General features: G+C 35.9%; 1 protein-coding gene and 1 non-coding gene across 2 annotated transcripts; one reads left to right on the top strand and one right to left on the bottom strand.

Moving 5' to 3' along the window:
- Positions 1-1,896: 1,896 nt before the first annotated feature.
- Positions 1,897-2,916, top strand: LOC116132043. The gene has a single exon (XM_031417720.1). The coding sequence runs from the start codon at positions 1,897-1,899 to the stop codon at positions 2,914-2,916; it is 1,020 nt and encodes a 339-aa protein (XP_031273580.1).
- A 10,641-nt stretch (positions 2,917-13,557) lies between these two features.
- On the bottom strand, positions 13,558-13,664 carry LOC116132081. The gene has a single exon (XR_004128366.1). It is a non-coding gene; the product is annotated as a small nucleolar RNA R71 (small nucleolar RNA).
- Positions 13,665-16,000: the final 2,336 nt, after the last annotated feature.

The raw sequence follows: 16,000 nt of genomic DNA, 5'->3' as shown, positions 1-16,000 counted from the left end.
CAAGCTGGCATCTTATGAGGTCGTTTTATTGCAAGCTTATGAAGATTACAAGGATCCAGCGAAGAACTTCGTCCAACTGATGGACAACCTCAAAAAAGAGAAATCCAACAACGAGACCACCATTTGAGCGCTATTGGTGAACTTAGTCAAGCTTATGTATAGGAGTAATCCTTCATGCAATTTCTCCTTCCTACCTATGACGTGTCAAACTGAGGTTCAAAAAAGGAAAACCGAGGTAGTGAGGTTGGAGTTCATCTATCCAGACCTTTTTGAGTCTTAAAAAGATTCAAATAACAATGCCCCGAGTGAAGAGCAGTCAACGCAAAAGGATGTTAGCTCACCTGTTCCGACCGTGGTTCCTGATGGAAAGACTAGCATTAAAAAAGCCTCCAAGACTGTCAATAACGGGGTCTCCTCAAAGCCTAGTTAGTACATTCGTGTTCTATATGCGAATTTACGTATTTTATCAAGGTTGATGTCTAATTCACGTATTATATGCCCATCCAAATTATTCACGAATTATTCGTGAATTATTACCAAATCATTGAAGACAAAAATGCATTAACTAATCAGGCAAAACGACGCCATTTTGGGTGGGGTTTTGACTAAAATTAAATGAAACTTCCTTCTCCTCTTCCTCAATTCTCTCTTTGACAATTCTTTATCTCTTCTTCAAATCTTCAATAGTTCAACTATCAAATATCTTCATCTCTTTAACTCTCTTTTCTTCATCTCTTGACTCTTAAGTCTTGATCTCTTCTTCTCTTCTCCTTCTAAATCTCTTCTCCAAGCTACAAGTCCAAGACTTCAACTCTTCAAGCCTCATGGTACACACTTCTGCTCATCTCTTTTTAACTCTCTTTGAATCTCGTATGTTGGTGATTTGCTTGTGATTGTGCTGGTATGTGAATAGTAGTAGTAGGGACTAGTGGATTGATGGATTTTTTTGAAACATGTTTGATGAAATGCTTGTAAGAGTTATATTTGGTATCTGTTTTAACATAATATTCCATTTGGTTTTGTTGTTTTGTATTGTATGGGTCAAAATGAAAGATCATCTGTGAAAGTGAAAGCAAAAGGTAAAGGCAAAACCGCAAAGAAAAGCATGAATTCATAAAAATAATATTGTCAGGCTTGGATTTGGAATTAACAGATACTTAAGAAGAAGAAAAACACAAAAAACCATCAGCTTGCAACCCCTGATTAATTTGTCTCGATGGGTCCAACGCCAACTGCAAATTGTAAGCCCATGTGCACTCTGTCTGGGATGTCTGCCTTTTGTATATACACACTACTACCTTCATCTAGTCATGTTTTTAGATTTCATAACACTATTATTATTTGACCTTTGAATGCACTATCCAATTAAATTCAGAACATAAAACAACCATGCTAATTGGAATCCAAATTTTATATGTGTAGCTATAAAATTACAAATAAAAATATTAGTCTTAGTTATTGTTCAAAGTATACTTTAAATAAAAAGGAAAATAAATTGTAGGGTTGACGACAATGGATTATTTAAATTAGGATGTTTTGACGCATGCTTATGAGCATGTTTCATGGTTGCTTTTATGGACCTACTTCCAAGTTCCACCTCCATTCATCATTTCTTCTCCCATTACATCTCAACTTTCTATATTGATGCTTTTTTTTATATCCAATATTTTAATATCTACTTTGCTTTTCACATTTCATATCACAAAATATTTAGATGAAAACTATTCGGTTAAAAAACCGATGTAGGGTTAGTTTGGGATTGCTGTAAGTTTTTTTTTTTTTTTTAACTTTAGATCAAATTTCATATCACAAAGTATTTGATGATGTTCTCTTTTTTGTTCTTGTAAATACAAACTCAAACCAATATGGTACGAAAAAAAGATCAAATTTGGGAGCATGTTGAGGAGATTAAGGAGAATAAATGGAAATGTAAATTCTGTCAAAAAGTATTTAGTGGTGGGTTACATAATTAAAGCACATCTGTCAGGAATTACTAGCCATGATGTTGAGATTTGTAATAAAGTCAATCATGAGACACAATCATATGCATTCTTAGCCATGTTTGGAAGTGGAAGTAACAAAAAATTAAAAAGTTCAACTGGTTCTTCTTCTACTTTAAACTCTAATGATCATGGGGAGGAAACAGATTCACCATTTTCAACACTTTCTAAAGGTAGCCAAAGGCATCAAAGTCAAGCATCTTTACTAGAAATGAATAAGAAAAAAGACAAGGAGTTTGTTGATAAAATGCTTACTAAGTGTTTTTTGGTGAACAATGTCGCTTTTAATATTGTTCAAACTGGTGCTTTTGGAGAATTTGTTAAGACAATGGCTAAATATGGTGCAGCATACAAGCTTCCATTTTTTTTTTTTTTTTTGGGTAATTATAAGCTTCCATCTTACTCAACTCTTCGAGATAAGTTAATTCCAGAATCTAGAAAAGGCGTTGATGAGCATGTTGCTATGGTGAAGCATTCTTGGGATGCATCTGGATTTGGTTGCACTATAATGTTTGATATATGGATTGATATAAGGCACCGATCTTTCATTAATCTTGTGGCATATTCACCTGCTAGTGCAGTGTTTTTAAAATCATTAGATGTTTCTCGAGAAAGAAAAACTGGCATTTATTTGAAAGAAATTGTTGTTTCTGTGATTGAATCAATTGGACAAGAACATGTTGTGCAATTCATAACTAATACTGGTAGCAATTTCACATCTACTGGTGACATTGGATTGTATCCTCAAATGTATAAGACAAGGTGTGCTACTCATGGAATTCAGCTTCTTTTGACAGACATATATGAAGAAGTTAATCGGGTAAAAGTTGCCAAAGATGAAGCAAGAATAATAGTTATGTTCATGACACGGTGCACGGTTCTTCATATAGCAATGAAAAAGTTACACCAAAGATAGACAATTGAAACAACCTTGTGCCAGAAGATTTGCTTCAAATTTTTTAATGCTTCAATCTGTGTTGGATTTGGAGAATGAACTTTGAATTTTTGTTGCTTCATCTAAATGGGGGGGTTTTGACTATTGTAAGACCGCATCAGGTAAAAAGGTCACTGAAAATTATTCAAAGTGATTTTTGGGCTAGAGGAAGGGAGGTTATAAAAACTATTGAGCCATTAGTTCAAGTTCTTAGTTTGGTTGATGGCGATGGATCTACTGCTGGTTACTTATATGAAGCAATGATGAGAGCAAAAGTTGCAATCAAGAAAAGATGTAATAGTGAGGCAAGCAAGTATGGGAGAATTTGGGAATTGTTTGAGAATCGCCGAGTCAATGTAATACTTTCTTTCTAGCTAGTATACTCGTACAATAATCAGTAAAACTCATTGAATATATATATGAAAATACACATATAAACGAGTAATAAAGTATGGGCCCATATTTAATTTTTCTTTATATACAAATATTTACAAAATATACTCAAAATAGCAACTTGACAGTGTAGCCCAACCCTTCCACTGCGTGACGTTCTGAGCGATTACAACTCACCTATTACTTGCAAAAACATTGAAAACAATGGAGTGAGCACTAATTGCTCAGTAAGTAAACCCGTTATGCTACCATTCTCTCTTTGTTGCTTAAGTTCTAAATTTTCTTTCCTTACATCACATTTCCTGATTATTCTCTATTCTTTCTCTGTTCTTCTCTCTATTCTTTCTCTGTTCTTTCTCTATTCTTTCTCATTCTTTCTTTGTTTTGCTCTCTGTTTTTCTCTCAATTTTCTAATTTTTCACAACTCATGATAATGAGCATAGTATTATGCATATTCATGATGCAAATGCACATATGCATAAATTATGCATTTTCTTTTTTATTTTTCTTATTCTGTTTTCTGTTTCTTTTTCTTTATTTCTTTCTTTCTATTCTTTCTTTCTTTTCTATTCTTTCTTTCTTTGTTTCTTTGTTTCTTTGTTTCTTTGTTTCTTTCTATTCTTTCTTTTCTTTCTTTCTATTCTTTCTTTTCTTTCTTTCTATTCTTTCTTTCTTGTCTATTCTTTCTTTCTTTTCTATTCTTTCTTTCTTTCTTTCTATTCTTTCTTTTCTTGTCGACCGGACTCGGTTGAGGCATGGATTTGGAGCCCTGGCCCTGTGAGTGAATTCTCTAATTCTGGGTACAGTCCATATCCACACGCACTTCTAACGGAATGTACAATTCTTCTTTCTGAATTCTGAGGCCGCTCACTAAAGGTGACGTGCATGTGGGACTATGTCACTCACGGCTCCCCATCGCAACAACCCTCTCTTCTTTTTTATCTTTTTACACTTCTTTAAATAAAAATTCAGATTTGAATATCTTTGATATTCTCATTTCTTTCTGTTTTCTCTTTAACATATTTTAGTGCTTTTTCATGCTCTTATGAATATGTATGCATGTAGATGGTTTCATGCTTATAATTCTTTTTAAATTCACATGTTTAAATACAATTATGCATTATGGAATGCAAACATGTCATTCTCTACCATCTACAAACTCATCCCAAAGTAACACATAATCATACTCATACATGCACTTCTCTTTGACATTTCATCAAACAATTCATGTGCACAAATCAACACTAATTTGGCTACACTTCTATCTCTCTTTTAGCCCACCAAAAATTTGGAATAAAATCCTCCATAATTAACACCAAATCTGCCCAAAATACACACTCCAAAATTTTCACTTCAATTCTTCCAAATTTCATCCAAACATTCATCAAGTGTCAAATACACCAACACAACTTCTCATGAATAGGTTCTAATCATCATTCAACACCAAATCCATCAACAATTCTACATACAACACATATATATATGCATAAAGAAAATTCTCTACTCAACATAACTTAAATCATACTTAGGGAGGATTTACTTACCTTTGATATGAGCAATCCAACCCTTTAAAAATCTTCTTTGATCAAACTCTCTTCCTCTTAAATCCTATGAGCACAAACCATCAAAATTCAACACTTTAAAAATGAAAAATCACTTCTTAGTGCAAGGATCTTACCTAAAGATGCTTGAGATTGAAAATCCACTCAAAAATACCCAAAATCTATGAATTTCTTTTGAAGAAGAAGTGAAGAAATTGAGAGAATTTGGAGGAGAAGTGGCGTGAAAATGGGTTGAAGAGTGGCTAGGGTTTCACTTTTCAATCCTTGATATAACATAAAATTATATATAGTTTCCCATTTTGCCCTTGCACTTTCTTTAAAATTCCATCTATGTCCCTTAGTCAATTACCATAATGCCCTCATTTTATTGCATTCTCCATGAAATTCTATCTCTTTTTACTCCTTACAATTTCAACTAATTTTGAGTGAAAAGACCATTTTACCCTTAATGCAAGTTTAAAGCATTTTCTTCACATTTTCTCAAAATAACTTCAGCAAAAATCAACTAAATGTAACAACTGCTGTAAACTAGTACAATGCATGCATAATAACAATAGAAAATGGGCCCAAAACTTTTCTTTTTATTATAAGTAATAAGTCTTTTATACACAAAGAGCATCATTTACAAAAGGCCATTTTAAAAGACAAAAACAGGGGAAACAGTGTAGCTATTGCTCCTCGCTTGCCGACGCCCCTCCGACTACATCATCACCTAGATCCTGCATCCACAAAGGAAAATAACGGGGTGAGCACAAAATAATGCTCAGTAAGTAAAACCCTCTATCTGTCTGTCCCCGTATGTAATTCTCTTGATTCTTTCCTCACACTTTTGTTATTTTCTACTAAACATCATGGCCTCATCTTACTGGAGGTACGGCCAGATGGCGTTCACACAGCACCCATCACTCTTCATGACTATCGGGTGGAGTTCACACAGCACCAACCCGTTCTTAGTGACTATCGGTGGGGATCGCGAAGCACCTACCCGATTTTCGTGACTATCGGGTGGAGAACCCAAAGCGCCTACCCAGTCCTCATGACTTTCGGGTGACGATCACAAAGCATTAACCCGTTCCTAATCACTGTGGGGTGATGATCACAAAGCATCAACCCATTTCTAATAAATATGGGTGATGATCACAAAGCAACCCCTTTCTAATAACTAACCGGGTGATGTCACAAAGCATCACCCATTTCTAATAACTATTCGGGTGATGATCACGAAGCATTGACCCGATTCTCATAACTGTCGGGTGATGATCACAAAGCATCAACCCATTTCTAATACTCTTCTCATCACTCTACTCTAAAACTTCTCATTCTCTCTACCCTTAGAGTAGTTGCAACCACAAAGTTTCTCACTCATGGAGAAGTGCATACACAAAGTTTCCTACCTTTCTAGGTCATTCTCAATGCACAATTAATGCATGGATGGTTCATCTCCACTAATGCACTTAGAAATGCCAACATGCAATGTTGCAGAATTAAGGTTCACTACTTATACTTAAACCTCTATTAGGCATTTCATCAAACAACTCAAGTGCATAATAAAACTCTACTATAACAATAAGTCTATGTCTTTCTCTAACCATCCAAAATGGGGAGAAACTTCCTCACATAGCCATAATTCCTGCCAAGAAAGACACTTCCAAAAAGGATTTCTCAACATCCTTCAATTCCATTCAAACTACTTCCAACCCACATCTCACTTCTTATATTGAAATGTGTGAACAATCACAAAGCACTAACAATCTCCATTTAGACTCAATATCATGGCATATAAACATGTATAAACATACATACATAATCCTATCAAAAACCCTAATCAAGAAAATTCTCAAATCTAACTTGGGTTGGGATTTACTTACCTTGTTATGGAGAGATTTCACTAGCTCTTCCTTTCTCTTGGTTTGCTTGACTTTTCTCTACTCTTAACAAATGAACAAAAACCCTCAATAACAAATATACTCAAAAACTCACAAAGCTTCACAACCAAAGCAAGAATCTTACCTTAGGTTGCCTTAGATTGATTTTACCCCAAATCACCCAAAAGCCCTTTAAAACTCCTGAACAAAAGAAAGAGAAAGAGAGGAAGTAAGAGAGGAGAGTGGCGATGGAGAAGAGGAATAAAGGGTTTGCAATGACTTAATTCCTTTTAATGAAATTTATACACAAGCATTCCCATTTTGCCCTTACTCTTCCTTAGGAATTCCATCTATATCCTTTGATTCATTACAAACACACCCCCATAACAACATATTCTCCATCAAAATTCTTACATTTACTCCCCACTTTTACTGCTAATTAGGGGTAGAATGGTCAAATTGCCCTTAGGAAAGAAAATATCTAAAACTTAACAAACATTTTGGTCGGCCCGTCGCCGCGGCGAGGAAGCTTCTATCTCCGCGGCGAAAATATCCAGCAGCTTCCCGTGGCTTCAACACCTCTTCGCCGCGGCGAAGATTCTTCTTTGCCCCGGCGAAGCCTGAAATACTTGAACTCTTCGATTTCAACCAATTTCAGGGCAAGTATTCAACACACCACTCAATCAAAGGTCAACCAAACAATAATACTAATAAACCAACTCAAATAAGAGCAAAAGAAGAAACGTTAGCTACGTACCTCAAGTGGGGCGTTACACTAAAGGTATAAGAGCATAAATTAAATTACGTACCTCCATGTGGGCATTATAGTCAACAACATCATTCATACGATACATGCTGTTGTAGCTGCCTTTCTTAATCTATCTTACTTTTTCTCATAAATATTTAGAGAGGATAGGGAGATGAAGGATGACATCAATTTCATTCATGAAAACCTACTTGTAGTAGAAGAAAAGCATCCATTTGTGAGAGAGGTTCAGTTGTATCATAGTAGGCCAGCTACCTTATTTACTAAAACAGCAAAAAGGATGTTATAAACAAGTCATCCTCGTAAGTTTTTTTTTTTTAAATTGTATACCTTTTTGTACATTGCTTTTCTCTTTGTATTCAAGAAAGCTTTTTATGTCATTTGTCGGAATATGGTGGGATTACAATGGGGATAATCTTCATGTGATCATGAAGTATGCCATTCGAATTTTGAGTCAACCTTGTAGTGCTTCATCATGTGAGAGAAATTGGAGTGCCTTTGAAGCTGTTCAAACAAAAAAAAAAGGGACAGGTTGTCACATGAATTGCTAGACACCCTTGTGTATGTGAGGATGAACACGATGATGATGGATAAGTTCACTTTCACGATGAGTCGCGACTTGGAACCTATAGATATAGAGAAATTGGGGGAGTTTCCAAACTATGAACATAAAGAAATTCATATGGATGAAGATGCTAATTCTACACTGACGATTGAGGGTTACATGGATGACTTGATGGATAATGATGACATTTCTTAGTTGGATGATGCTCTTTTTTGAGTTGTTATTGTTTTTATGTACTTTGTGAATTTCTATTATAGACTATAATTTGAATCTTGGTTGTATTATTTGTGTATTTTATTTGTTTGGAGCTCTAATTCGACTTTGAATTTTGGTTTTGTTATGTGTTTGGTTTGAGACTATAATTGAATCTTGGCTATGTATTGTGTTTGAGTCTGGAGACTATAATTTGAATCTCAATTATATATTATGTATTTGTGTTATATTATTAGGTCTAATGGTTATTGGTTAATTAAATACTTTGCATTTGAAATGCTATATTGATTTTAGCCAGGTGGTCCATGAAAAGTGCTAAAATCAGGATTGATATTGTCGTATTTTTCAAAACATATTATTGACAATATGTCGTATGTACTCGTACCTTATTTTTCCTATATCCAAATTTTATGGCTGAATTTTTACAAACTTTTTTTTCACCATTTGCTATATCATACCTGTAAAATTCCCGCACTTTTTTTTGCCGTACCCATATTTACTAACTAGGCCTCGAAGAATATAGTTGAAGCTCCCTATGTCACCAAAGATGACACCGCGTCGAATAATCCGGCTAGAGACTCCCTTTCAGCACAACTGCCGGAATGATTATTCTTTCTTTTGTTATTTTTTTGCAAAAACTATTCAATCAATGAAACGAAAATTGTTGTTGCTCGCATGAATTTGGTTATTTTATAAGTTTTGTGTAACTTATTCTTGGATCAGTGTATGTTATTTTTCTGCAAAGTCATTCCTGGTTATTTTATCAAACTAATTGACAATGGGCTCTAATTTGTTCTCTTCTTTCTCAAGAACTTTTCGAGTGACAATGAGGATCTTTTCTTGTGATGACATCGAGTTAAGGTTGATTGCCCGTCTCAAGTCTCAGTCACCGAGTTTTAATTAATTCCTCCTCAACGTGCTTTTTCTCTATTATTCTCCAAGTTGCTTTCCATCAGGTCATGAGATACACCCCCTTTGAGCTCAAATTTTGGTGTAGTCATCTCAAAGACAATCTTTGAGTTACAACCAAACCACATTTTCGAGCCTCAGACTTCGAGTTTTTTGTAGGATCTTTTCTTACACTGTGACTTTAATAGACTTGCAAAAACATCTTGAACTAAAGAATAATGCTCACTAGTTTTTTTACGTAATGGATAATGACCGAAAATGCCTTACAATTGGTAAAAAAAAATTAATGCATTAAAAGGAAAAGAAAGGACTTGAGAAGATAAAATGAATCTAAGCTAATCACTTATAATACCTCCAAAGATGCTCAACATTCCATGCTTGCAAAACTATTGTGCCATTTAGACACTCCAGATGGAATGTTCGAAAAGTTCCTGGCGTGAGCTTTTGCGAAGCCCTAAAGTGACCTTCCATTTAGGCCTAAATGCCCTCAAGTTCGCATCTCTTCCCCTGGTTACAACTTTTCTAAGAACGAGGTCCCCTACCTTGATATCACGGCTTCTTATTTTTGAATTGAAATACTTTTTTGCTCGTTATTGATACGAGGCATTCTCAACTGAGATTTAGCCTGATGTTTGTCAATAAAAACTAGTCTCAACCTCATTAGCACTTCATTAACATTTTCATCAAAAACTTTTCAATGAAACGAGCAAATTCTGACTTCTACTAGGGCCATTGCCTGACATCCATAGGTGAATGAGAATAGGATCTCTTTTGTTGAACTTCTAGTCATGGTTCTATACGACCACAACACTTCGGGTAGCTCATCTACTCATCTGCCCTTAAGGACGTCAAGTTTCTTTTTCATGGTATGCTTGATCACTTTGTTTACCACGTTGACCTGACCATTAGCTTGAGGTCGATAAACCGCCAAGAAATTTTCTTTATGTCGAGCCTTTAACAAAACAATTTGAAATCTTTACCATCAAACTGCTTTCCATTATTGCTGATGATAGTGTGTGGGATTCAGAACCTACAAATAATGTTCTTGTAGACAAAATCTATCAGTTTGGTCACTGTTATTGTTGCCAAGGGCTCGGCTATTGTCCACCTAGTAAAGTAATCAACTGTGACCACTGCCAACTTTACTCCCCCTTTTCCCTAAGGTAGCGGGCCTATCAAATCAATTCCCCAGATTGCGAATGGCCATGTTCTTAGGATAGAGCTCACGGAATATCCATGAACCTCTGACATTTGTCGCATTTTCAAGTAAAATCTGTCGCATCTTCATAAACGGTTGGCCAGTAGTATCTTTATCGAAGTACTTTATATGCCAATTATCGCCCTCTGGCATGATTTCCACATATTCCTTCATGAATTTCCTTAAGAATGTAGTTCGCCTCCTCATTATCAACACATCGCAACAGTGAAGTGTTGTATCCTTGTTTCTAAAGTTTCTCATTTATTAAAGTGAAGTGGGCTGATTTTGCACGGAGAGTTCTGGCTTCGTTTTTGTCTTCTGGCACAACTCGTCTCTCAAGTAGGTCATTATTGGATCCATCCAATTATACTATTGGCTTGTCGCCATTACTGGCTGCTCCGATGCAACGATGCTAGGGCTTTGCAGGAACTTAACTCGTATTGAGTTCGTGGCTTCCTTACTCATTGCTAAAGTCAAGAGAGCTAAAGCATCAGCTATCGAGTTCTGCTATCTGGGAATCTATTGCAATGTCTAACTTTCAAAAGGTTTAAGCTTAGATTTTACCTTTCAAAGGTAATATGCCATTCTCTCTTCCTTTGCCTAATATTCCTCGAAAATCTGACGTACTACGAGCTGAGAATTGCTATAGATTTTGATCAACTCTGCCCCTATTTCTTTAACCAAATGGATCCCTATGAGCATAGCCTTATACTCCACTTCATTATTAGAAGCGACAAAACCAAATCTGACTACAGCTCGTACTAGATCCCCTTCGGGACCTTCAAGCAGGAGCCTTGCATCCTCTCCTTTTGCATTAGATGATCCATCCACATATAAAGTCCACTTCTATTAGCTCTCAAGCTCCTTTCCTACCAAGGTGGTTTTATCTTAACTACTCACTTCAAGCAAGCTCGATTCACCTTTGGGCTAATAAGAGAACTCTGAAATAAGATCTACCAGTGTTTGGCCTTTGATCGCCATCCTCGATAAATATCTTATATCATGTTGGCTTAGTTCCATCACCCACTGAATTAATCTTCCCGATGCTTCGGGCTTTTGCATCAATTTATTAAGCCGGAATTTTGTGAGCACGTTTATAATTTGTGCTTGGAAATATGGTCGCAACTTCCTAAATGCCATGAGAAATTGATAAGTTGCATAAATTTAGTGTTTTTAGGTTTTTTTTTATAGCCTTCTAGTTAATTTCTCATTTGTTTTTGGTGTTTTGATGTTAGTTTTTGTTAAGTTTGGAATATGAATAGTTAGCTATTGATTTGGAAAAATTTTGTAATTTTCAGGCATTAATTGAGTAGGTTGGAGCATTGGAATGAAATTGGAATTCAAAGCTTGAAGAAATTGAGATTAGCCGAAAAGTTTGAAGGCCATGGCCTCGCCTTGGTGGTTCACCACGGCTGTGGTGGTGGAATGAAGATAAAATAATGAGGACAAGAAACACCATGGCCTAGGCTATGGTGACGTACATTTGGACACAGCCATAGCCGTGTCGGACACTTCCATAGCCGTGTCGAACACTTTTAGGGTTTTTATTAGTTTTTCTTTCCTTTTTCACTTAGGACTCTTTTGGGTGATTAAGGGTGATTAAGATTACTCCTTATGGAGGCCGAATTTTACCCATTCTTGGACAGAGATTATTGGGTAACAAAAGAGAAAGGAGAATCAAGAACAAAATTCATCACAGTGTTTTTACTTTTTCAATATGATTTATTTCTTGGATTCTACTCTTGTTTCTTTTATTATGAATTAATTTTCTCAAGCTAAGACTAGGGTTAGTCTATTTATGGATCTGTGATCAATCTTTTACTCTTTGACCAGTGAATTATTTTTCTAATGATGAGACTATATTATGTGCTTAATGCTATTAGGAACTTGATCAATTTCTGATAGAATTTTTTTGTGTGATTGAGACTGAGAGGAGATATCACATGAGTGCTCTAGTAATATAAGCCATGGATTAATTGGATATAGAGATATATGAATTGATACATGCAATAGTCATAGGCAGGATTAACTTGTGCTGAAAGCTAGAGGATTTCATAAAGCTTAATGCTCGTCTATTTCATTATATCTATATAGAGATATCTAGGTTGTGAAATAAAAGTAGAATTAATATTGCTTGATTAACAATATTGGTTAACCTAGGAAATCCCATTGTCACATTAATTAAATAAATTCACTGACCATAGTAAATTGAGGGGTGCAGAGAAGTTATAGATGAGCCTAAAGTCTTAGCCGTTTTCTTCATTGAATTCTTAAATTTAGGTTTACTGCAATTCGTTTCTAATATTCTAGATTTTAATAATTTTTAGTTTTAAAGATCACCATTCTAAGTTTTGATTATCTAGATAAAGTTAAGACTAATTAATAATTCAATACTTGTTTACGCAATCCCTTGGGTACAATAACCTGTATTTTGTTATACTATATTACTTGAGACTAGTACACTTGCTAGTAGTTGTTGCAAACGACAAAACAAGTTTTTGGCGCCGTTGCCGAGGATTGCAGTTAGGCAATATTGAAATCATCAGTTTAGCTTTACTTTAGATCTTGTTATAATTTTCTTTTTTTCAAGTTCTCTTGTTTTCAGATCTTCTAGTGTAGGACACACACTAGATGGAGATTAGAGATTTTTGAACCTTTTTTATCCAGAAATTGAGAGAATAATACAGGCATTGAGAAGAAGGCAAGCAAGGAGCATGACAGATGACAATAATAATAATCAAGTGGATCCTCCACTTTTGGAGAATCTCGAAGAAGATGCAGCCCCACGTTCTTTATTGGATTATGCAATGCCGTCATTGAGGGGCACTGCTTCTAGCATTAGGAGGCCAGCCATTGCGGCAAATAACTTTGAAATTAAATCTACGATTATTCAGATGATTCAGTCAGCCTACCAATTCAGTGGCTTAGCCCACAAGCATCCAAATGCTTACATTGGAAATTTCTTAGAGATATGTGATACATTCAAGTAGAATGGTGTCATAGACGATGCAATTAGATTGAGACTATTCCCTTTTTCATTGAGAGATAAAGCTAAGAATTGGCTAAATTCTTTGCCTGCAGAATCTATTACAACTTGGGATGCATTGGCTCAGCGCTTTCTAGCTAAATATTTTCCTCCCTCCAAAACTGCAAGGATGCGTAATGATATCACTAATTTAATGCAAGTAGATGGAGAGTCGTTATATAAAGCATGGGAGCGTTATAGAGAGTTGTTGAGGAAATGCCTGCATCATGGATTACCAATTTGGTTACAAGTACAAACTTTTTATAATGGTTTAATTCCTGCTAACCGTTCTATGATTGATGCAGCTTCAGGAGGCACTATAATGAAGAAGACACCAGAAGCAGCGTATTAATTATTGGATGAGATGGCTTTAAATAGCTACCAATGGCAGCCAGATAAAGTGCCACAAAGGAAGGCAGCAGGATTATATGGAATGGATGCAATCACAACAATTTCTGCTCAATTGGAAGCATTGAACAAAAAGATTGATAATATGAGTGCCCAAATCATGCAAGTGAAGAGCATGAGTTGTGATCTATGTGGAAGAGACCATCTTAGCAATGAATGTCATGTAGGTAACCCTTTTGCTAATTCTACTGAAAGTGCTAATTATGTTGGTAATTTTCATAGGCAACAACAGGATAATCCCTACTCCAGTGCTAATTATGTCGAAAGGCAGTGACTGATCTATACAAGTGAGATCAGTCACTGCCTTTCGACAAGATTGTTCAACACTATGATAGTCTTACAGTATTATATGTGTCCTTGGTCAAAATAATATTGGGGCTACGGACATTTCTAGAATGGCCACCATATGTGATCATAGGGTTCTCACTATCAAGATTTGAAATACTTGATATCCTCGTCACGGTTCTGCCATCCTAACTACATATATCAATACATATAATATGATTTACGTGATATAGTAGAATATGCCTTTTTTTTTATAAATAAACATTTATTACAGAGTCAATTTTACAATAATTGATTGGCTCTAAGGCACCTACTATAACAATCTCCCACTTGCACTATAGTCAATCATTCATGTATTTAATACCGAATGACCTTAAGTGTTTTTCATGCTTCTGCTACGACAGAGGCTTCGTTAGTAGATCGGCGAGATTGTCATCAGTATGCACTTTACTGATATGTACATTTTTCCTCTCAACCATTTCTTTGATGAGACCGTGGTTCCTTTGCTTGAGCAATTACTCCATTGTTGTCATAATAGACATCTATCAGATCAACAATCATGGAAACCACACCGAGTTCAGTGACGAATTTCTTAATCCAGACTGCCTTCTTGGTCGCATCGACTAATGCAAAATACTCAGCCTCCATTGTAGAGTCGCTGTAGTGCTTTGCTTGGAACTCTTCCAGCTCACTGCACCCCCATTAAAACAAAATACAAACCCTGATTGCAATTGATAATCATCTTTATCCATTTGGAAACTAGCATCACTGTATCCTCTTACAATGAGCTCATCTTCCCTTCCATAAACCACAAACATCTGCTTAGTCCTCTTTAAGTACTTAAGGATGTTCTCGACAGCTATCCAGTGAAACTTTGGAAACTGCATATCTATATTTGGTCCAAAAATTTTGAAACTTTTCACTTTGGCCCCTACGCACTCAAAAGTTTGCTCACTACGGTGATGGATTAGATCACTGCAGCATGCACTAATTTGTGTCGCGTACATGCACCACGTGTGATCGTTGCGGCGATGGATTATATCGCCATGGCGAGCGCTGCTTTTTGTCAGCGCGCACCTTAGACGACGATCATCGAGGCAATGAGTTATATCACCGTGGCAAGCGCTGACATTCAATTAACAATCGTGCTAGGGATGATCGCCGCAGTGAGCGACGAGCGTTGATTTTGCAATCAGCGAGTACAACAAACAATGCACACCGCGGCGATGGATTAAATCATCGTGGCGAGCGTACACTGATCTATAGCATCAGATCAATTCAAACAGCCACCAAAAATATGCCAAACGGATTTTGCAATCAATCTTAGCTACTGATTTCAACAAAAATCCATAACCCAATATATTCCAAAATTGCAGATCATCAACAATTTAAATTAATCAATCAATTGATTTCTTAAAACATGCTTTCATGGTAGATTTTGTGCAGATTCATCAAGGCAACATGTTATCAATCAAATACATGTAATCAACCATTCACAAAAACTGTAAAATCTGGTACCCTAGGCTCTGATACCACTGTTAAGAAACGATCATACATGGCAGCGGAAAACAAAAATTATTTACATCATAGATCGTTCCTTAGAACCAAGATAAGGGCACAAATTTATAGTTTATACATTATTTTAGAATCCGCAGAAAAATCAGTTTAGAGTTTAAGAAATCATATGCACGTTTAGAGGCTCCTCTAACTTGTCTCTATACGGATTTCGCTACCAACCCAAGAGTACGATCGAACCAATGAAGTCCACACGAAGATAACCCCAAGGAACTAAAGAGGGATTTGCTAGATCCTCTTTAGCCTTAAGAACTAAGAAGTAATCAAAAGAGATTTGATTCAAGCAAAAAGGCAATCTGGCA

This window comes from Pistacia vera, unplaced genomic scaffold, assembly GCF_008641045.1.
Source record: "Pistacia vera cultivar Batoury unplaced genomic scaffold, PisVer_v2 Contig248, whole genome shotgun sequence".
Lineage (NCBI taxonomy): Eukaryota > Viridiplantae > Streptophyta > Magnoliopsida > Sapindales > Anacardiaceae > Pistacia > Pistacia vera.
This window is presented reverse-complemented; position numbering and strand designations above follow the sequence as displayed.

Excerpts from the sequence above, each read along its gene's own strand:
- LOC116132043 (XM_031417720.1), top strand. The coding sequence starts at position 1,897 with ATGTTGAGGAGATTAAGGAGAATAAATGGAAATGTAAATTCTGTCAAA.